At 55.4% G+C, this 21,619-nt stretch overlaps 6 protein-coding genes across 6 annotated transcripts; 2 read left to right on the top strand and 4 right to left on the bottom strand.

Annotated features, from left to right (window-relative positions):
• Window positions 1–379: 379 nt before the first annotated feature.
• Window positions 380–2,048, top strand: POSPLADRAFT_1047002 (hypothetical protein; the record flags this gene model as incomplete). The annotated part of the gene is made up of 5 exons (XM_024479177.1): window positions 380–703; window positions 769–1,092; window positions 1,123–1,359; window positions 1,411–1,580; window positions 1,640–2,048. 5 exons carry the CDS (start codon window positions 380–382, stop codon window positions 2,046–2,048), a joined length of 1,464 nt encoding a protein of 487 aa, XP_024338512.1.
• Window positions 2,049–2,250: 202 nt separating this feature from the next.
• Window positions 2,251–2,986, bottom strand: POSPLADRAFT_1144669 (hypothetical protein; the record flags this gene model as incomplete). The annotated part of the gene is made up of 2 exons (XM_024485723.1): window positions 2,251–2,832; window positions 2,936–2,986. The coding sequence occupies 2 exons, from the start codon at window positions 2,984–2,986 to the stop codon at window positions 2,251–2,253; spliced, it is 633 nt and encodes a 210-aa protein (XP_024338511.1).
• A 975-nt stretch (window positions 2,987–3,961) lies between these two features.
• On the top strand, window positions 3,962–5,800 carry POSPLADRAFT_1181764 (hypothetical protein; the record flags this gene model as incomplete). Its single annotated transcript, XM_024488866.1, has 5 exons — window positions 3,962–4,192; window positions 4,246–4,605; window positions 4,666–4,878; window positions 4,930–5,111; window positions 5,162–5,800. The coding sequence occupies 5 exons, from the start codon at window positions 3,962–3,964 to the stop codon at window positions 5,580–5,582; spliced, it is 1,407 nt and encodes a 468-aa protein (XP_024338510.1). The 3' UTR covers window positions 5,583–5,800.
• A 106-nt stretch (window positions 5,801–5,906) lies between these two features.
• Window positions 5,907–14,271, bottom strand: POSPLADRAFT_1066263 (hypothetical protein; the record flags this gene model as incomplete). Its single annotated transcript, XM_024482054.1, has 20 exons — window positions 5,907–6,739; window positions 6,829–6,952; window positions 7,545–8,092; window positions 8,199–8,451; window positions 8,489–8,701; window positions 9,007–9,083; window positions 9,119–9,350; window positions 9,388–9,722; window positions 10,380–10,436; window positions 10,587–10,657; window positions 10,744–11,396; window positions 11,565–11,709; window positions 11,903–12,109; window positions 12,384–12,499; window positions 12,574–12,655; window positions 12,865–13,205; window positions 13,262–13,426; window positions 13,680–13,768; window positions 13,828–14,043; window positions 14,157–14,271. The coding sequence occupies 20 exons, from the start codon at window positions 14,269–14,271 to the stop codon at window positions 5,907–5,909; spliced, it is 4,872 nt and encodes a 1,623-aa protein (XP_024338509.1).
• Window positions 14,272–16,183: 1,912 nt separating this feature from the next.
• POSPLADRAFT_1074617 (hypothetical protein) lies at window positions 16,184–17,335 on the bottom strand. The gene is made up of 6 exons (XM_024482728.1): window positions 17,326–17,335; window positions 17,182–17,270; window positions 16,998–17,129; window positions 16,775–16,946; window positions 16,378–16,718; window positions 16,184–16,320 (listed from the first exon to the last, which is right to left on the bottom strand). The coding sequence occupies exons 4-6, from the start codon at window positions 16,880–16,882 to the stop codon at window positions 16,254–16,256; spliced, it is 516 nt and encodes a 171-aa protein (XP_024338508.1). The 5' UTR covers window positions 16,883–16,946; window positions 16,998–17,129; window positions 17,182–17,270; window positions 17,326–17,335; the 3' UTR covers window positions 16,184–16,253.
• Window positions 17,336–20,441: 3,106 nt separating this feature from the next.
• Window positions 20,442–21,178, bottom strand: POSPLADRAFT_1117686 (hypothetical protein; the record flags this gene model as incomplete). The annotated part of the gene is made up of 3 exons (XM_024483487.1): window positions 20,442–20,823; window positions 20,876–21,063; window positions 21,119–21,178. Coding segments are annotated over 3 exons (630 nt in total), but the record flags the coding sequence as incomplete, so codon positions are not given.
• Between the last annotated feature and the right edge of the window lie 441 nt (window positions 21,179–21,619).

Raw genomic sequence — 21,619 nt, 5'->3', positions numbered from 1 at the left:
AATTTCGCTGCAACATTGAAAGGCTTTGCGAGGTGCTGATTTGCCATGGCCTTGATATTGATCAACCTGAATTGCGAGTCGAATTGCTTCTGTGCTTTTCAGTTGACCATTCCAGTCGTTGGTGTAAAACGGAAAAGTGTTTTAAGTAATGAAATATATGGGCACATCAGCCTTTAGAGAGGACATATGAAAAGAAGGGTTGGCAATGGAGAAGGGTGGACTTGAAGCTTGAAGCTTAAAGGCGTCACGTGAGTATGGACGTCCAAGACCAAGAGCACAAGGCGTCGCCAATGTTTGCGACAATCTCTCAGCGCTTGTTCAATGAATGTCACTCATCTGCAAACACTGAGAAACCACAGTCGTCGATCTGCAAGCCACCATGATAGTCTTTGACGAGTCGGATACCACCGTGAAGTCACAGCAGCGCGTGGAGGATCGCGTTCAAGCCCTCCAGAATGACGGCGAGAACATACCACCGCCTGCATATTCTGGGCCTAGCTCGAATACAAGCGCACTACACATCGCGGCGCATGCAAACGATTCATTGCCATTGCTTAGAGCTGGTTATGACTATGCTGCCAAAGAGCCAACGTCGCGGAGATTCATGAAGGCATTTGCGGCCGCGCTCTTGATATATGCTTTCCTTGCCCTCTTTGCGCGCGGCATATTTATGATAGCACGCTATGAAGCTCTTTGGAGCAAGGTGCGTGAATTCGCCCTCTAACTGGCATTCATTACGACTGCAGCCTATTTGGTGCGTACACTCAGATCAACCACGATGAGGTTGGATGGCCGCTGGAGGACGATGGCAAGTTACTGCGATGTGTTCGCGGCCGCGAACAATGGCTTTGGCACGGCGCCGGGGCGCCTTACAGTGCCTCGTTTGAACTTCCACTATCAGCGGAACAGGTCATCCTAACGTCTCGTGGACGTCTGTCCAAAGGGCGCGTCCATATCATTCAAGACCCTAGTTGGACGAAGCCAAACACTGCTGCAGTGAACATTTCTCTTCTCTACCCCTTTGAGGCGTTATGGGACCGCATGTCCGTGTGCATGCTCGACTTGGACGGTGCCTCAGTAGTCGGACTTTATGTAAGTATTCTCCTTTAACAAGCACTTAAGATTGATGATAATGAACGCAAACCCAAGACCCCCAACAGATGGCCAGCATTGTTCCCGGATGTGTTCGAGTTCAATGTGACTATCCGTCTTCCAATCTCAGAAGATCATACGCCTCTACATATTCCTAGCCTTGTGACTAACGTCCCGAATTTCTCCCAATTTGTGGACGACTTGGCTGGCAATGTCACCTTTGGCCTCTTGAATCTCTGGGGAAGCAATGGGCCTGTTGCTGCTCAGGTTTGCCCCTCGAAGTATTGCTGATATCCGACATTGACCTACCTTCCTCAGTCCGTATCTGCCGGCGAGATGAGCATCATGTCTAGGAACGGGCCCATCGAGGGCACCTTCTACGCATCTGAGTTCCTGTCCTTGGTCACATCCGACTCTCACATCAAAGCAGACGTACATATCACCGCGCACAATAACAACACGGCCCTCCACATGAAAACGAGTAACGGGTGAGCTGCGTCTCTACATCCCTGGAAGCTCATCCTACGTTGTTGACCACGCCTTGCAGCGCTCTGGACTCCAGCGTCAGTCTCGCCTCAGCCTCACCAGGTGCCGCGGGCGACTCTTTCATCGTCTCTGCGCAGACGTCGAACGCGCCACTCACGCTCGCGTTTCCGCAATCCCCACTCGACGCGCGGCTTACCCTGCGCGCACGGACAAGCAACGCGCCAGCGGCGGCGAGCCTGCACCGTGCGTACGAGGGTTCGTTCAAACTACGCACGACGAACGGGCGGATGGCGGTACCATTTGACCAGAATGCACACGATCCGACGGGCAGCGGACGCACTCGCCAGCTGTCCCTATCGCAGTCGGAGCGACTCGTGACGGGTAGCGTCAGCTGGGGGGAAGCCGACACCCAAACAGGCAGTGTGGAAGTCGAATCGACGAACGGTCCTGTAACGTTGAATTTAGTGTAAGGACTTTGATGCCGGTACGCGCTTTGTTTCTTCCATGATTTCGTACTGCTAATATATATGCTAAATCATAGGGTGTATTAACCACTCCAAGTTTGGGCCACGATCACCGGTTCTAGTGGCATACCGGGTCGCCATCAGACGGTGAACACACAAGGAAGGCCCCAGCAGGATTGACGTGGCCGTATGGCATAGAGATGCTCAACTATGAGCTTTTCAGTACAGGCCCACTTTTCCATCGTTCCTCGACACTCATCTTCTTCCCCTTCTCCTCGCCGTACCAGGCCTTGAATATCTCCTCTCTGCTCTGCCATACTGGCAGTTTCTTACCGTTGATGGTCGCGTCTTGCATACCGAACCAGTGGTGCCCGCGCACGTTGTTGATCCATAGCATCAGCTCGCTTTCGTCTTTGCCCCTCTCGAGAGTGCATTCAGTCTTCGGGAACACCTTGCCTTGCGTGCGCCAGTGGTCCACACCCTGTAGCACGATCCGGCCGTTGTCTGAGGGTGCCGCCGACAATATGGGAGCCCGACCGGCAGTCTGTGATGTAGAAGGTGATGGTGATGCGGGAGGCAGTATGTAGAGTCGGCGGACGATGCGTGATCGAGAGCCGAGTATGAGGGCAGCAAGCGCGATGCCTAAGAACAACTGTCCACCTGCGAAGGGCGCACGCTGCCACCACGAGCGCAGGACATAATGTCCCTTCTTCTCTTTTGCATCGTTTTTCTGTGCTGTCGGTTTGACAGCAGAATCTCCTGACCCCGGTTCGTCCGGCAATGCTTCCCACTGTGTCCAGTGGTTCCAAGTTAACTCACATGCCGTGATGCTTCGTGGTCAGAGTATGTTAGAACGTCTGTTCGCACTCGATTGCAAGACGAAATAGACGAACGTCGTGATGATGTCTGCCGCTACCAGGAAGTAGGTCCAGCGCGTCCACCATGGCGGTGTACGGTCATAAAGTGGCGTATATGACTCTAGGGACTCTATTCCCTGCAAGCGCAACGACCGCACTCGGCGTGCCGGCCAGAGACGAAGATTTCTAAGAGGACCGAAAGCTTTCTGCATCGACGTAGAGGAAGAGCATAACCCTAACCTTTGTGAGGGGCGCGGCAGCAAGAAAGGAAACCTAACCCCATTTTAGGGCTCCATCAACTCCCCTGCCTCCTTCACAGTCTGAACAGTAAGTACTTCTGTTGCTCAATTCGACACTGAGACTTCATGAGGCATCGAAATAGTCATCTAGATCATCTATCTATTTAGGACGGTCTTTACAACATAGCCCAGCTGCGTCTGCAACTTGAACGGGACACTCAACCGACGATGAACCTCGCAAACTTATGCCGGTCGTCGTGATGACGGGGAACTTGCACCGTAGTGCTACTTCAAGCGAATATGTCCATTTGTATGCAAGTCTATGGACTTTTGATGATGGTCGGCGGAGCGGTCATAACTCGAATGGAAAGCCTATTCCAGGTATGTTCCATTAGCACTCTGAGCGTGCCCACTTGTCAATCCATAATGCATAACGTCGAAATGGGACTCAAGCAAGAACCTTAAACCGACGAGGCGCGTGATACGCCTCTTTCGATTGCATTCGAGGACTTTCGGGCCGCGCCCGCAGCCGATTCTATATGCGCAGCACGTCCTGAGCACGCAAGCGTCAACATGTCGCAAAGACACAGACGCACAGCGCACGCTACTGGCTCGACGCCCTGGGGTCGAGACTGTCGGCACGATGCGCTGGGCCTGTGGACTACGCACCGCAGCTCGTAGCCACACGCGCCATGTCTCTGACGTCCATATCGTGCCCTTATCACCACAGGAGGCCCGGTTTGCATTAACCGGGTGCGAAAAGCTGCGCACACCCCTCTCGTATAAAGCCCCGGACTGGACTGAAGCTTAAGTCGTATTCCAAATGGCATCACAAGCTCCTATAGACGGCGAAAAGGCGCCACCCGCCCCCGTGTTGGTACCGTATCACGGTTATCAGGCGACATACAGCGTCGCGTCGCCGCCCCCACCAGTCGGTCGTCGCCAACGCAGAAGTGCCCGAGCCAGATTCCTGCACGCCTTTGTGTTTGCTGGTCTAGCTTTGGTTCTCCTTCACGTGGTAGCGAAGCACGCTCGCTATCTCCGTAACTTTGTGGTGCGTCCTGTTGCGTGCCTGTATCCTTGAGGCTTGCTCAACTATCACCACAGCACGACCGTCTGCACGGAGAACCTGACTCTGATATGTCGACGGGATCCGGCGACCATCGGTCCTGCGAGGCGGCGTCCTGGACGTTCGACCCGGAAGGCCGTGTCCCGGTGGACCAGTTCCTCCATGTTGCCGAGGCGTCCTTCGAACTTCCCGCATCGGCAGACCTGCTCTTTTTCAAATCCAAGGGGGCTGCTACCTTCGCGCATGGCGTGATTGAGATTGACGACTCCGGCACGGCCGGTGCGGACGTTGTGAAAGTCGACATCACCGCGCACTACAACGACGTTGAGGATTTCCTCGAGCACACGAAGGCGTGCCTCCTGCACCCCAGGGAAGGCGAGGATGGCGTCGGAATCTTTGTGCGTCTTCCTTCGTACGGGGTTTTGACCTCGCGTCTCACAGCCATTGCTATCCTGTAGGCTCCTATGCATTGGGTAGACCGCGACACACGCCGGAAGGCGCGATGGGATCTTAAAGTCCGGTTGCCCGCGTCCTCCAGTGGATCATCGAGGGAGATCAAGAAGCTGGTCACCGACATGCCGATGTTCTTGCACCAGGTCGGCGACATTGGACAGAGCATGTTCTTCGACATCCTGTCGCTGCACACCTCCAACATGCCGGTCCATGTCAGGGTAGGTATCCACTGAAACGTATCGATACTCGTGAGCTGACTGCTGATCTAGTCGCTGACTGGAGACATCGCTACGGTGAAGACCTCGAACGGGCCGATCTCGGGGAGATTCAACACGTCACACTATCTCGAGCTGCACACTTCGAACTCGCCCGTCAAAGTGGACGTCGGCTTGCTGAGCGAGTCCGACGACGAAAGGACGCCTACCAAGCTGTCCATCAAATCATCCAATGGGTACGTGCGCATTACCCACCGGTACTTTCGCCATGCTGACGCGCTTGCAGACCCGTCGCTGCGAACCTAAGCATGTATGCCACTACAGAGAGCGAGACCGGCGGCCAATTCCTCGTCGGCATACGCACGTCTAACAGCCCCACGAACATCGCGGTGCTCGATGCCCCCGTCGACCACACGCTTCACTTGAAGGCGCACACGTCCAACTCGTTCGTGCAGGCGGCGTTGCACAAGACATACGAGGGTGCATTCAGGCTCACGTCCTCGCGCTTCTTCCGGCCAACAATCCACGCTTCGGATGTGCAGGATCCCGCGGATAAGGGCCGTCGGCGCGTTATCGAGACGTCGAGAGCGACCGGAGGTTACTTAGAGGGCGCTGTCCACTGGCGGCCTACCGATCGCAAGACCCGGTATGGATCTGTGGACATCTCGACGTCGAACCTCGGCCTCGATCTGTCTCTGCCAGCGTGAGGTGCCCTCGGCGTGTGACCGGTCATCTTGCTTCTGTTTTTCGCTCGGAATGTATGCGTATGTAGGAGTATCCCCCTGTTTTGCAAGAGATCTCATTCGGCCTGTCTATATTACATTTAGTGCGGTGACGTGTGGAGTATACACGGGCAGATACAACACAAGGAGATATTGTACCATGGTCGATAGCGATTTGTGTAGTGACAAAGCAAGAACAACAGTGACGTGCAGCACGGTCCAGGACGGCGTTATGGGTACATTTTCGTACAGTTTGGGAACCACGCAAAGAGCAGACGATGAGATTGTACAGGCGCGAGAAAGCAAACTTCAGCAATACCAACTTTGGAAGGCTGTACCCTGCATGGGGTATGCCTCCTGCTGAGAGACCGGTTGCAGCCAGGACACACATTCCGACTCGTAGCGAGACGCCGAGCGGTATGACTGCCCGTCGTTGGGCTCGTTTTGATGTCCGTACATCAAGAACTCACTGGGCAGCGCGTCGACGTGCAACGGGTCGATGCTCGATGTCGAGGGCGGGCCGGTACCAACAGCCCAGCCCGAAGAGGAAGAGCCGCAACACACGGCAGCAGCCTGAGGGTCACCCACAAGAGGCGGCAGGCTGTCCGTGCCATCATCCTCAGGAACGTACACCGACTTCGAGTCGGCGTCCGTCTCCGCGCCGCTGAGGATGTCCGGCGCCGGCGGGTTAGCTGGCACGTCGGCGACGGCGCCGCGGCCTCGCCGCCCATCCCGCCCGGACCGCATAGCGGCCACACACTGCGCGAAGACGCGCGCAGGCTCGAGCCCGCACCGACGAGCCCATTCGAGCATCTTCGCAAGGTCGGGGTCCGGACACGTCGAGAGGAGAATGGCGAGCTTCGCAGTGCCGTTGGCCCGTCTCTCGCCTACTGGTGTGGCCGCATGCACCCTCGCATGAGCTGCCTCTCCGAAGTGAGAAATGACATCCATGGATTCACCGCTTGCGGCATGGCAGGCACCTGCATCTCCGTCCGCGCGCCGCGTTCCGCGGACAGAGCTGGCGTAGTTAGCCTGCAGTTTCCGCTCGTCCTTGTACCACGCGCATCCCGGGAGGCGGCTGATCGCTACGTTCAGTTCGCGTTCCTGCTCAAGTGTCGGGTCTGGATTATTCACGTAGAACTCTGTGTGAAGAGCATTTCCCATTTTCAGCACTCAAGCAAAACTGGAATACTGGCCACTGGCAGTTAGACGGCGTACCATGTCTGAGTACTTTCCCTGCAGCCGACAACTGGCGCCGTAGTAGTGGGTGTTGTGGGTGTGGCACATTGGTCACATGCTGTCTCAGTGTGCTCGACATTCTCGTAGCCCTCAAAAGTTCCAAGCACAAGCAAAAACTTTGAGATTTATGTAGAGACAAGAGGGTAGACATCAAGCCTATATCTACACTGATACAAAAGATCCTCACCGAAGAAACTAAAGAAGTGCCTCGCTTAATGGCGAACCAATCAAACTTCCAGATATGGAAGTGAGTCCGCCAAACATTCCTGAGCAGAGGTAGCATCACACACCACCACTTGTGGAAGTGCACAGAATAATGAATCTGGCAGACTTTGGCCATCCGTAGCAGGACCACGCAGACTTGTTATTCACGCAGACTGGGTGTACATGACGAAAGCAGAAAACAGGTGAGGTATATCTACGGGAACGAGAGCGAGCACAGCAACAACGAGTGCGACGACAATGACATGTGAGGTGTGAGGTGTGATGTGTCAGTAAGAAGACGAGATGCTGCGAGATGCGAAATGCGTGGATACGAGATGGGTGACGCGCGAGCATGAGCCGTGGTGGAGAGCAAAAGTCCGGACAGAGAACAATAAGTATGGGCACAAACGCCGACGAAGCGGCGGGTATCCGAAACCGATGAGGTCATGTCGACCCCGCCGAGACGGCCGTCGGCGACGCCAGCGGCGAGCCCGTGAACACTACCGTGCTCCGCCGGCGCAGCTTTTGGGACAACTCCTTCGCCTTGCCAATCCACCTCCCCTTCTCCCTGCCGGCGTCCCTGTCCTTGTCCTGCTCCTTCTCCCGAACGCCCTCATCGCCGCCCGCAACCGCAACCGCAACCGCGACTTTCGCCCCGTGCAGCTCGCCCTCCACCGTCGCTTCTTCGACGCGCACGCCGATTACCAGCGAGCTCGCCGCGGCGAACACGTCGCAGCTGTGCGACCGGCTCCGCGAGAGCCGCCGCGAGAACGCCTTCGACAGCGACTGCCGCCCCGCAAACGTCTCCATCAACACCACCTGCTCCTCGTCCGCGTCCGTGTCCGCGTCGGCGTGGTCGGGCGGCGTGAGCGATGCGAGCGAGTCCGCGCTCGTCGTGTGTGTCTGCGCCTGGTAGAACCCCTGTTTGTGCACCACGTACGAGGACACCGGCGGCGCCGCGTCTGCGGGCTTCGTCGGGCTGGCGAGCGACCCGTCTGTGGAATGCGGCTGCGGAACGGACAGGTCAGCAATGGCACCTCGAAGTGGAAACCCTGGTTCAGCGAACGCAATGCAGGTCCTCGCACAAGGAAGATCAACATGTTGCGAAACAGGCAGGCAGTTCGGCGCCCAGACATCAAACATAAATCTTGTACACACCATGGGCAAACTTGATATCGTACATATCATGTTTCATATCGTGCGCCTCAGCCGCATTATCTACGCTCAACGGCAGCTGGCGAGCAAACCAGGATGGTAGACCTCGGACAGCTCCGAGACCCGTCACACGGCAGTCAAGTCGCGCAAACCTGCATATTGACTCGCACGTCAGACCCTTGACATGTGTCCAGGTCACCCGCAATGTCTCCGCGGGCGCTAGTAGGACACGGTCTGGGATGCTCGGGGCCAGAGGCTGGAGTGCCGCCGCAGAGGAGAAACACCGAACTCACCTGGCCAAAACGCGAGACGGACACGCTGCCACCTCGTCGCCGCCCTGGCGCTGCGGAGGTGGAGGTGGATGTGGAGGTCGCCGGGATTGGGGGCGCGGGCTGGATGGTCACGGCGGGAATGGAGCTGAACTGCGCCTCCTGCGCTGTGCGTGCCTCTGCTTCTGCCTCTGCTCGCGCTCGTCGTTCGCTTTCCTCCTCGACGCGCTGGAAGATCTGTTGTGGCGCATGAACGAGACAAGCAGACGCGCGCGCGCGAGCGTGCTTACCAGCTCTATGCGCTCCGTGCGATCGCAGTCCATGGTGCACGCTGTGTGCTGCGCCGTCGTAACGTGCGAGATGCAAGGTTGGGTGCGGTGTCAGCGGCTGGGTCTCAGTACTCCTGTCTCGTGTCTGAGCGCACAGGTTTGCGTGAGCCGACCGAAGAGAGATGGGCTGTGCGGGAGTTCGGGCGTTGGGTGGGACGTGTCCTGTGTGTGGTGACGAGGAGAGAGAGAGCGCGACAGGGTGCAGAGGCTTACATGGGTGGTGTAAATATGGGGTTGTGACACGGGGCACGCGGGGACGCCCGATGTGATCTGGAGCTGGAGCGGGGGTGCTGTTTGGGTCAGAACAGGTCAGAAAGTCCCTCACCGGTGGAGACGCCCCCTGCCCGCGCCTCATTGGCCCGTCCGCCCGGTGGTATTGTCCCCAAAAGCTTCGCTGACACTCGGCCGTTGCCTTGCTCTCCCACAGCCAAGGCCGCGATACAGTCCGACAAGAAACAAGGATACCGGGGGCGCCCTTGCCATTCGCGGTCAGCCCCGCTCTCTTGTGTGCAGCGGCCGACGACATTCTCGGTCGTCGGACGCGACCCGCTGCGCTTCTGCCGTCGCGCGTACCTGCATACAGCTGCCGCATACGGGCCCGCGCCGGCGTCTTCGCGTCTGATAGGAAGACCCGAGTGCCAAACGCGGCCTTCGCTGCGTGACCTGGCCCTTCCCGCGGCTGTCGGCTCCGTACAGAGTCGGTGGTCCCTGCTTGGCAATGCGTGTCCGCTGTGTGAGTAAAAGGTGTTCGAAAGAGAAGAAACGAAAATTATTGGCGCAGCGCGCGTCGGCATCTGTCTGCACTGTTCTGATCCACGTCGTCGGCGGCGATGCGTTGTCGGCTTCAAAGTCGCGTTCGCGCGCGTGGTGTGGGAGCGTGTCCGCGAGGTTGTCAGACGGGAGAGGCGAATAGAATAGTACCGAAACCACTAGTCGCTAATGGCCATCCAATTTCACAGAGTTGGTATTGGAGGAGGCGAGCATCATGTGGATGAGACCCAGGCGCCGACAACGCTGCATGCAACGGCTGCACTGCTCAAGAAGGCGATGTTTGGGAAAGACAACATGTTCGGCATCGAAGGCGGCCTTGTATCTACAAAGCGCAGTTGATGAGCACTTGCCGCGATGATGCAAAGCTGCCAGCTAGGATGGGAACCGCCATAGCAAGAGGTGTGAATCCCAGAATAGTAGTACGCTTTCCAAGCTCGTCCGAACTGATATCCAAGTTAATTTTTCAGGTTCCTCAGATCTTCAAGTGCCAAAAACGCGGGGGTTTCGATGGATACGCTAGTGAAGAACAGAGACGAGTGGATGGTGGGAGTACGGGAACAAGAGAGATGAACGTCTGCTTCTGGTGCACGCGCTGAAGCAAGGCGGCGGCACCAAACAAGTTGGCAGTGGGTGCAAATAATGATGTCGGTATGTGTGGCGTGCGTCATATGCGAGACGGTCTGTCCGAAAATAGACGGGACTGCTGTCACCATATATTAACATACTGTATCATGTAATGAGATCCACTTGCTCAGATGTTTCCTTGTTCTTGAGGCAGGAAACCTGTTCAGAGGCACGCATTTGTCACGTCTTACTTTGTATCACCAAGGTCATGCCACCAATGTATTTGACACAGGCATGCATGAGCAAATCTAACCATAGCTACAATACATCAGTCAGACTGCTATCATAATTGCCTCGAGTCCTACAGCTTCTTGTCTAGTCATTCTGGTCATTTGTATTGACATACTCGACGGCGAACGAGTCCGACCAATCGGCCGTAGTCTCAGCTCTGGGCTTACAGGCGCCTGACCCGATGCGCTGAGTGTCAGGGTCCTTCCGGCAGACAGAAGTGTCGCATGGGGATATTATGCTAGCGTACGACGGGGACAGCAACCGCGCAGCACAAGGCGCGTACTGATAGCATTGCAATCTCGATCAGCGATCGACCCCACGCACACGCGCAAGCACTTGACATTGAACACCTCGTACTGCCCCGCGCCCGGCACATGTTCTCCACCGCATACCTCCCGCACCTGGTCTCCTCGCTCGCCCTCACGTCGCTCGGCATCCACGTCCTCCGCCAGCGCAGGGACGCCGAGTCCGAGCGCGCCCAGCTCGCCGCCCAGCTGTCCATCCTCGAGGACACCGCGGCGCGGCTGCGCGCGGGTGGACGCGTCTCGGGGCGCGAGGTCGAGCGGCTGCTGAAGCTCGCGCGCAGCCAGCGCACGGGGCGTGGGGAGGAGAGCGTGCAGGCGGAGGAGCAGAGGGAGACGGCGAAGGAGGAGATCGGCTGGCGTGACGTGCTGCTCGGGCGGCGCGCGACGCGGGAGGAGGCCGTGCGCGGAGAGCATTGGGACCGGCGGGACCTGGAGCGCGGTGAGTGCCTGTGTGCGCGTTGTGATAGGCCGAGCTGGAGCTGACGCGCCCGCGCGTTTGTGTGCAGTGCGGAGGGAGGTTGCAGGAGACGGGGAGGCACGCTCGTGAGGAAGCGAGCTGGCTAGAACGCGGTGTGCGCCATCCCGTGTCCCGGTGAGGATCGGAGGCGAAGGCGACCGCCGTGCACCCCGCCTTGTAATTACGACGGCCTCACAGGCCGCGACAACGCCAGACTAGGCGGTGGGGTGGATGGCATGAGCTACAGGACGTGTGCGCCAGACATGTGCATGCACGGTGGATCACGGTGGATGTGATGACAGCGCGCGCATGCTCAGGAACGGAAGAGTATCTATCGACGCTCGCGGTGACAGCATGTGTATTTCGAAGTGTGGTACGCGGACGTTAGACTTGCGGGTGCCTATGCCATGGTCTGTCTGCGGTGTCACTGCCCGTGCCTCCTCTTGCAGCGTGATCAGGTGTGTACTTGCTTCGTTTGCCCCCACGCAGTCGCCGAATAGAATACTACCGGCGCAAGACACCTCCAAGCTACATGTTGTACGGAGAGGCCCATGGGCTCGGCTGCTTTGATGCAATGGCTACGGCAAAGACCCACGCACGGCGTATGTATGTATGGGCAACGATGGACATCCCCGTCCCAAGCGTGTCTGGCTCGCACCGCACCCAAATAGCGCGGGTGTTCTTCGCGGAATCGCTCTGGCCGCAGACTAGCCACACCCACCACTCCTCCGTGCGGCCCCGACGGGTGTTTGGAAGAATACGTCTATTGATCTTCACCGTATCGCCGACATGACCACCGGGAGAACACGGACCACCACCGTCCTTCCTTGCTTCTGCGCCATGCGCCATGCAACAGCTCCCTGCTGTGGGAGCGCCGGCGGTGCGCGTCAACACCAGCACTAATTCCATCTCGAAAGGCTTTTCAGATCTGAATCTGACTAAGACATTTTCCCGCTTCTGTTTCTAGATCTCCATCTCCATCCTTTTTCTCCGTGGGACACTCCCGCACGCGCGGCTTCGTAGCCGTGTGCGGTGCGTGCATGGTGACCGGTGGGCTGCTGCCTCTTGACCATTCCCTGGTCTCTAGACCCGCGCATGACTATCTGGCCCAGGCCCCCTCATGGCCGCTCGCGCATTGCACGTTGCCACCTGTTGCGTCCGCGAGACAGCACATTGAGAAGAGGGCAAGGCACAGGACGTACGCTGGCCCAACATGCATGACAGGTGTGAGTTGTATGCGCATATATGTGTCCGCGTTGATCCTGGAAATCATATTGTGTTTCGCGATGCGCAGAAGGGGCCTCCTCGGTAGACTACACTAACAGAGGCAGGCAACCGTCTCGCTTGCCCGCGCGTGTGAGACGGGCGTTCCCAGTGCGCAGTAGTGCGTACCGGGCATATGCCCAGCGCAGAAAACGCAATTTCAGCACTGGATATCAGCCAGTGCCACTGCCGGTATCCGAGCTCTGTGGTTCTGCGCGCATGGGCAGCCATAATAATATCTCACAATTGATTGGACCCGTGACTACATGGCGTTCACAGAGATGTTACAGGGACACGATGATGCTGCACTAATCCTCCTCCTCAGACATTTGCAACTCCTGCCGACGCTCATCAAGTTCAGCACTGTGCGCGATATTGTGGTTAGATGCTGAATATGGCGAGGCTGCGCAAGTTACGTACACTTTGTCCAAGCGTTGCCATTCCCGACAGCAGCGCCCCAATGGAGTATCCCATTCCGGATCTGTAGGCCTGATGATGTCGTCATGATCGCTGTGTCCGTTGAATCTGTCCCAATAAGTCTGAATTTGATTTCTGGTGAGGTGAAAGTGTATATCGTTCCCGCATAGGTTCACTCGGAGCGAATGTCTGAAGTGTCGGCGAAGGAGGTCTTTGTCAGGTTGGAAAGCCCCATCGGGTATGGGTTGTGTCCAATGATAGTCTCTTGCATTCAGCGCATCCATAGACTCCGAAGAGCATTCTAGCTCGTCTGTGTCCTGGAAGAAGACGATCCTGTAGTTGTCCTGTGAACATCCCATAAGTTAGCTGTCAGCTGATGATTAAGTCAACGTTGCGTTACATCAACATCGATAGAGAACTTGTTCTCGTAGAACAACTTCGCCAGATCGCTTCGCATAATCATGATATTCGTGACAGACTTGAAACGTGAAATGTCCACCCTCTCTCTGTTAAGTTCGTCCCGCATCACGGCCTCAAAGGTCTCATAATCCCGTCCTACATCGTCCTGAACGCCCGTGTCACGTATGAGTCAACACGCCGGAGAAAAGAAATGCGGGAGACGTGCCACGGGAAACAAGGCCCCTACTGGAGGTACAATCCACAAGGAAATCGTGTCGTCCGATAGGCCACTGGTCATACAAGTTTGATCTCGAATTTGAAGCTTGTTGAAGTCTGTGATATCTTCGACGCTTGCAGTCGTCCAATCCTAACGGGCTTCTCGTGAGAATCAATGCAAAGGAATCAAAGGTGTGCCGCACTCGCCAATCACATTCGAATGCGTATTCTATGATATCCAGCATAGAGCTTGTCGTTTCGGTGGACATCGGGAGGTAGCAGCTGCGCAGATCTGGCATAGACCAATAAGGTGAAGCGTATGCGCGGACCACGAGACACTTTCGTACTTACCCGGAAGGAATGCGCCATATACTCCTGGTTGGAGGACATCGGTCGAAACACGAGGGAGAGGATTGCCATGCCCCATCACCCCATACTCTAAGAACGAAGATATCCCTGTGAGCGCCTTGATGTTAACAGGGTAAAGCAAGAACTCAGAATAGTTTCTGCGGCCAACGTGATTGCAGCCAGGGCCTCTCTTGCGAGCCTCGCTCATCCAGCGGTAGACTGTACTGAGTGTGATATGAGACTTCTGATGTAGGCGAATAGCTGAAGTACAGTATGTGAAATAAGTGCCAGTGACCACTGACCAGTTGTGGTATCTAGCATGAGGAACGTACCAAACATGATGACGCGGTTCTTGGGATTCCATATGACGACATCTGGTTTCGGAGTCCTGGCGTTCGGAGAGAGAACTAGAATATTGTCAAGCTGGTCCACAGTTGCAGTGGTCATCGCAGTCGGTGAAATGTGCTAAATGAACAGACCGCACTTTGGGCTTTCGCGTGCAATTCAAACGCGAACAGTAGGCCGCTAGTCCCGCTGTATGTTGAATATCTCAGATTCGACTCTCAGGCTCTTTCTAGGTAGTCTACAAGAGGTAGACCTTCAAGTAGTACGACCTATCGGGTGGATGTGGGCCGGTCACAAGTTGCTAGTTGGGCTGTCGTTCGAGACGGCATGAAATAAGCGCCCCGGTTGCCATCAATGCTTTCCTTCGGCACACGTACCACAGCGCTGTGGTTGCGACGGGGTGTACGGTACACCATTTCAAAGTAGTTGTGAAATGTCTCTGCATGTTGGCGGTGTGTCGCCTCTGAGGTGAGCCGCATAATCATCCCATGTCGTTCCACCGTCGTATAGGTTAAGATAGCCCCGACGACCGATGGCGGGGTGGCAGCGCCATGTATATCATGAGTTGCATACAGTAAGTATGGCATCACGGCTGGACAACGCCTCGTGCTCTGGTAAACAAAGGAGCCGCAGGTGTGAGCAGGACCCCAGCTAATCCCCTAAACGCTCTGCGCAGACCTCATTTCGGGGGGTAGATAAGATAAGATTTATCACGACCTAAGCGTGGGAATTCGACGCACATTGCATATTTCGATGTATCTTGGAAAGAACTGTCTACTCACCGATTCTGGGAGAGATACATAAAAAATGATCTCGTAAAACGCAAAATACTGCTAAAAGTGGGTCATTTTTAGGGTCATTTTCGGGGTTTTGAGGGATCGGAGGGGATTTTCCGGGGTCCTGTGTGAGCACCCGCCGCTGCTCATGCATGCATATCCAAGATCATTCTCTATTGCGACGAGTATTCCAGTGGGGACTTTACTCAACGGATTTTCTTTCACATACCGTCTATCTGACGTCAATGATCTCCATGCTAGGAGCAGAATTATAGTTGGAAGTAAACATCGTATCGTGTCAATCACTTGTGACGGCTACATGCATGAACGGGCGTGAGCTGTATGTGCATGCGCATGCGCATATCTGTGTCTGTGTTCACGTTGGTCATGGAGATAATGTCTTGTTATGCGATGCGTACAAGGGGCTCCCACTGAACACTAAAGTACCGTGGGCAGGCTCACTTTAACCTCACCTGTCTAGCATTCACAAAGTCTCATTTACTCCACATACTATATTACTGACGGTCACTACCTCTTTCTGCATATACACGCATACGGCTGGGAGCGAGCGCAGTTCCGGAGTGTCCACCGGCCTAGTACACCCCTTCCCTCTCACTCCTGTGACGGCCAGGTCATGTATAGCATGAATTTCTGACCGCTCCTCTACCTCGGCATCCCAGAATCACAAGCATCGCTTCAGACTTGGTGGCTCTTCACTCCTCAAGGATTCAATCCATACGCGCCTTGTTGCATGCTACGGAGCCGGTGAATACGAGAGACAGATGGCTCATGTCTCCATAATGTCACCTCGAAGATCTACTACGGTGTCTATGTACGATAAGAGAGACTCTCCTGTTCTCCTGGTCAAGATTTGACGGGGCACTCGTTCATTGCCCCCTGAGACCATACCACGCGGTGAAGGGACTCTTGCGCATGTACGTCACGGTTAGAGGATGACGATCATTTCTTTCGCCATATCAGCTGCACATGTGGCCGCATGGCCCCCACCTTGGATTGCGTCTCTCATAGCTCTCCCTCGAACACGTATTTGGTTTTCCTCCTGTGCTATTTCTTGTAGTCCAGCTGCTCAAAACACATGAGCAGGTGCCTAAGCCGCAAGCATAGCTTCCACTAATCAACGCTGACGGGTCAAATGTATGCATTTGTATGCATTTACAATCGGAGTAAAATCATGTCATCACTCGCCACCTGTTGCATTCACGGTCCTAGCCCGCAGGGAAAGTTCTGTTCTTACCTCTGGTCCTACATAGCGTTCACAAAGATGTACAGGAACACGATGACGCTGCCCTAATCCTCCTCCTCCTCTTCCTCCTCCTCAAATTGCAGCTCCTGCAAACGCTCATCGAGTTCAGCCCTATGTGCAATATTGCGATGAGATGCTAAACATTACGAGGTTGTGCAAGTTACATACAGTTGGTCCAAGCGTTGCCATTCCCGACAGCAGCGCCCCAACGGAGTGTCCCACTCTGGATCTGTAGGTCCGATGATGTCATCATCATCGCTGTATCCGTTGAATCTGTCCCAATAAGCCTGGATTTGGCCCCCGGTCATGACAGAATGTATGTCGTTCCCGCATAGGTTCACTCGAAGCGAATGTCTGAAGTGCCGGCGAAGGAGGTCGTTGTCAGGTTGGAAAGCCCCATCGGGTGTGGGTGGTGTCCAATGGTAGTCTCTTGCGTTCAGCGCATCTATAGACTCCAAGGAGCATTCTAGCTCATCCGGGTCTTGGAAGAAGACGATTCTGTAGTTGTCCTGCAAACATTCCGTGTATTAGCAGCCAGCCGGCAGTGAGGAACATGTTGTATTACATCAACATCGATGGAGAACCTGTTTTCATAGAATAACTTGGCCAGATCACTTCGCATAGTCAAAATGTTCGTGGTAGATTTGAAACACGAAACATTCACTTTCTCCATATTTTGATCGTCCAGTATCAGGGCCTGAAAGTGCTCATATTCTGGTCCTGTATCGTCCTAGGCACTCGTGTCACGTATTAGTCAATTCGCCAAGAGGAAACTCCGGGAGACATGCCTCAGGAAACAATACTCCCATCGGCGGTACAATCCACAGGGAGATTACGTCGTCCGGGAGACCACTGATCATACAAGCTTGGTCTTGAATCCGATCCTTGTTGAAGTCTTTGACACTCGCAGTAGTCCATTTCTGACGGGATCCTCATGAGAATGAATGCGAACGAACCAAAGGAGTACCGTACCCGCCAATCACATGCAAGTTCATATTCTACGAGATTTAGCATGGACCTTGTCGTTCCGATGGGAAGCGGCAGGTAGCAGCTGCGTAGGCCTGACATAAACACGACTTAGTACATGCGCGGGCCACGAGACGCTTTCGTGCATACCTGGTAGAAATGCACCATAGACTCCTGGGTTGAGAAGAGCGCTGGACACACGGGGGAGAGGATCACCGTGACCTATCACCTTATACCGTAAGAACGACATTATTCTTGTAAGTGCTTCGATCTTAGCAGGATAAAGCAAGCATTGTGTAAAGTCGGCGGAATCGTAGCCAAGGCCTCTATTCCGGGCCTCAGTCATCCAGCGGTAAATAGTACTCAGTGTGATATTAGACTTCTGATGTAGGCGGATAGCTGAGGTACATAACGTGGATTAATGACTAGTTGCGATGCCTGGCATAAGGGACGTACTAAACATGATTTTGCCATTTCTAGGATCCCATATGACGACGTCAGGTTTCGGTATCCTGGCGTTCGGAGAGAAGACAACGATATTTCTAGGTTGGTCCATAGTTGCAGTAGCCAGTTGGTGAAACATGCTGCATGAACTCAGGCCGTAAATAAGCGCGTCCTATTGCCGCCGGTGTTTTCCTTTGGCAAACGTACCTTCGACAAGTACCGCATAGTGGCTGCCGGAATGTGATGCCTTGTATACACTTTAAAGTGTTCAGAAGCAGTGGTCTTAGCGCAACGGGCTTTCTTCATATCGCATCGTGACGCTCGCTCATGGAACAAGACATACGCGTCGCGGTGTACGGTATACCATTTCGAAGTAGATGTGCAATGTCTTTGCGTGTTGGCCGCAGCGTGCTATCGCCTTGCAGGTGAGCCCCAGGTTGTTCGCATGTTGTTCCTACATGCATCCTACATGCTGATATACCCTCCACGACCGACGCATATCACGAGCCGCATACAGTAAGTATAGCGTCACGGCCGGAGAACGCATTGCGCTCTGGTAAACAAAGGTGCCGCAGGTGTGAGCACCCGCTGCTGTTCATGCATGCATATCCAAGATCACTCTCCATCGCGACGAGTATTCTAGCGGGAATTGTGTTCAGCGCATCTTCTTCTCGCGTACTGTCTCTCTCAGACGTGAATAGTCTCTAAGTAACTGACCAGAATTACGGCTGGAAGGTAATGAAACACAGGTGTCAATCGCTTGTGACGGCTACAATGTGGCGATCAGGTTCCCGTGAATTGCGCATACATGCACGAAGCTCACGCCCTCCGCCCGGCTCCCACTAGCTTCGCGGACTATTGGTACAATGCACATGCTGCCGGGCCTGTTGCGCCTGGCTTACTCGCGATGTCGATGAGGTGCGGGTTATCTTTATATCAGCGTTGCCGAGTCCTGGGCCTGAGGGGCGACCTCGTCTTCTACTTCTGCACTCCTATTGTCCCTCGCTTTCAGTCTGTCGGTTTAAAGATGATAATCTGCATTCGCAATGAAGACGCGAGAAGACTACTGTACAAAGGGGCGGAAACCGGAGGTACGTGCAGCGATAGAGTACATATGACGACGACAATGCACTAGAAACAACAGGTCCGTGGCCGAAATCGAAACCCTGCACGACTAACAGGCCAGAAACAGCCTAGGCAGCAGATGTGTCGGAAGAAACAGAAGTAGAAGCGCGTTCGGCGTCGTTCTCCTCATCAAAGTCCCAAGCAGGAATAGTAGGGTCGGTGTCGTCTGCATCGACCTTGACGAACGGCGCCCCGGTGTTCGAAGGCTCCGTAGTGTCTGTCGCCTCGCTCGAGCCTCCCGCAAGAGCAGGATCGCCAGCGGCCGCTGCGTCTTGCGAGGCGGTATCTTGCGAGGCGGTTTCGGCCTTCAGGTCCCTTGAGACATCGTGCCACGACTCGGTCGAATCCGTGGACCCGGTGCTCCTGTGCTCGCTCGCCGCGACATCGTCTGATGGCTTGCCGGCGGCTGGCACATTATCGGGTGGAGGCGACTCAGGCTTGTTCTCGGGCGCCTTATTCTCGCTTTCCTGGCCATCCTGCTTCGCTTCATCTGCCGCCGCACCGCCACCGCCTGATGCTGCCTGAGATCCACCCTCGGGCATGCTATCGGAGGTGCTCCCAGGGCCCGGAATGGTGGACCCATTCGGATCAGCACGAGGATCGGCTGTTTCTGCTTGTTTGTCTGCTGCGTTCTCGCCGGTGCGACTTGTGGACTTGTCGAGGTCGTTCCCATCACTGTTCTCGCCTCCGATGGCGCCAGTGAGAGTCGCACTTGCCGTCCCCGGCACAACGACCGTGAGCTCCGGCTTACCGCCCGCACCTGCGTTCTTAGGCTGGGTGTTTTCCTCTGTGGCCTGTCCTGCCGACGTCGACGTGGTCGTGACAGCGTCCGCTCCCACAGCACCAGCCTGCACTTCCGCACCTTTCGTCTCATTATTCGCCGCACCTGCACTGCTATCGCCAGCCGAAGGAGCTCCGGAGGCCGAAGGCTGCCCCGTGGTCGGTTCGCCAACTTGAGGTGCCGTAAGAGAAACGTCAACCAGATCAGCGGCATCGGATTGCGAAACTACGGGAGTGTTCGCGCCAGTACTGGTACTATTGTCCATGTCATCTCCCACTTCTCCTGCTCCCGGCGTTGCTGCCGTTTTTGGAGTTCTTCTTGTCGTCGAGAGGAGTTCCTGGTCTAACCTCGCCTTCTCCTTTCTTATCATCTCCTTTTCCGCCTTCTCTCTCGCCTTTCTTTCCCTTGCCGTCTCCATCTTGCGCCGTACCTGAGGTGGCTCCGGCTCCCTTGACACCGTCTCCGCTTGTCGTTCCTGTGAGGGGGTTGGCGGTGGTGGTGTTTCCGACCGAGTTTGTGCCTGTGCCTTCGGCTTTGGCGTCTTTAGCACCGGCGCTGTTAGGGGTGTCACTTTTGCCAGATGCGACTGAGGCTCCTGTGGCTCCGGCGCCGATCCCTGCGTTTGAAATACAGAGATCAGTCGACTGTTGGGCTTGAGAGGGGAGAGAATGGGGGAGTATTGACCTGGAGACTTCACCGTCTCCTTTGATGGCGGCGCAGGCGCAACCGTAGTCGCAGACGCGTTCCCATTCGCCTCGGACGGTGCCACGGTCGAGGATGCGGCGGTGCTAAACGCGTTGTTGACTGCCGACCCGGCAGCGGCAACCGTGGGCGTCGGGCCGATCGAAATACGGCGGGGAGAAATGAGACCCGCAGGCTCGCGAGGCGTGAGCGACGGAGATGGCGGGCCGTCGGTAATTCCGAAGATCTCCTTGATGATAAAAGACATGTCTCCATCCTCGACGGACACGGTCGATGGGCTGAGGACGCCATTCGTCGGCGTACCACGAGACGTCTCACGGGCTGTTGCGAGAAGGAGCGCGGTCTCGAGTCCGAGCTGGCGACCCTCCTTGATCGTGAGGGGCTCTGGCCGTCGGCACATTGCGATATACGATGGAATAAGGAGCTTGCGGTCGAGCTCATACGTCTGGTACAGCTCGATCTTCTGGAGCGGCGCGATCGTGAACTTCTCGAGCTCGCGACAGCAAAGCTTCTTGACTTCGGGAAAGCGCCAGTCATATGAGAGCTTTAGGATGGTTGACCAGTCGTCGACGGTCGCGTCATATATTGAATATTTGCTGGACCCCAATGTGTGAGTTTGACTGAAGAGGGAGAGCAGGAGTAACTCACGGATTGTAGAACACCCAGAGAAGTCGTGAAAAGTCTTGAGCTTGAACATCCTCCAGCGGGAAGGGATGGGCGTCCGAGGAGCCCTTTGGGCTCTGCCCCGGCGGCGCCGCGATAGCCAGCTTTTCGCGGAACCATGCCGATTCCCGTTCAAAGAAATATCTGTGTACACGGAAAAGATAGTTCTCAACCTGGATCGTCGTGGTCAGCAGCGACGACAGCGAGATCAACGTGAAATCCGCATACGAGGAAATGAACGTCCCCGCCCGCCAAGTAGTATTTGGGGTGGCGCTTTACCCTCTCCACAAGCGTGTCGACTGCGAGAGCGTGAGGGTGTGCCATCGTGGATACAGATATTACAACAGGGTGGGGGTCGTGAGTCGTGACAGGCAAGGCCTGGGGAGAGATGTGAGTGGGAAACCGCCCTATAGACCGTCGGAGGGCGTGCTACACGTGCTGGCCTCATGTTGAGAGCAGAATAGGTGCGAATAATACGGCCTTCGCTTGCGATCAGACCCAGATCGTTCTGTTCCCCCTTACCGGCGTCTATCCACGTTGTACGTACAATATGGCGGCAATTACAAACGTTACAATCAACCATAGGACAATGATACGCATTCTATAGGCACACGTTGCTAGCACGTAAGAATGTCGACTGTGATTCAAATAAACCACGCTGATATCAATCACCGCGATACATACGAATACGACTGACACAATAAACTACAGCATCAGAGGATTCAGAGC

Source organism: Postia placenta (genome assembly GCF_002117355.1).
Source record: "Postia placenta MAD-698-R-SB12 unplaced genomic scaffold POSPLAscaffold_8, whole genome shotgun sequence".
NCBI lineage: Eukaryota > Fungi > Basidiomycota > Agaricomycetes > Polyporales > Adustoporiaceae > Rhodonia > Rhodonia placenta.
Note: the sequence above shows the minus strand (reverse complement) of the source record. Positions and strands in the feature narration are given on the sequence as shown.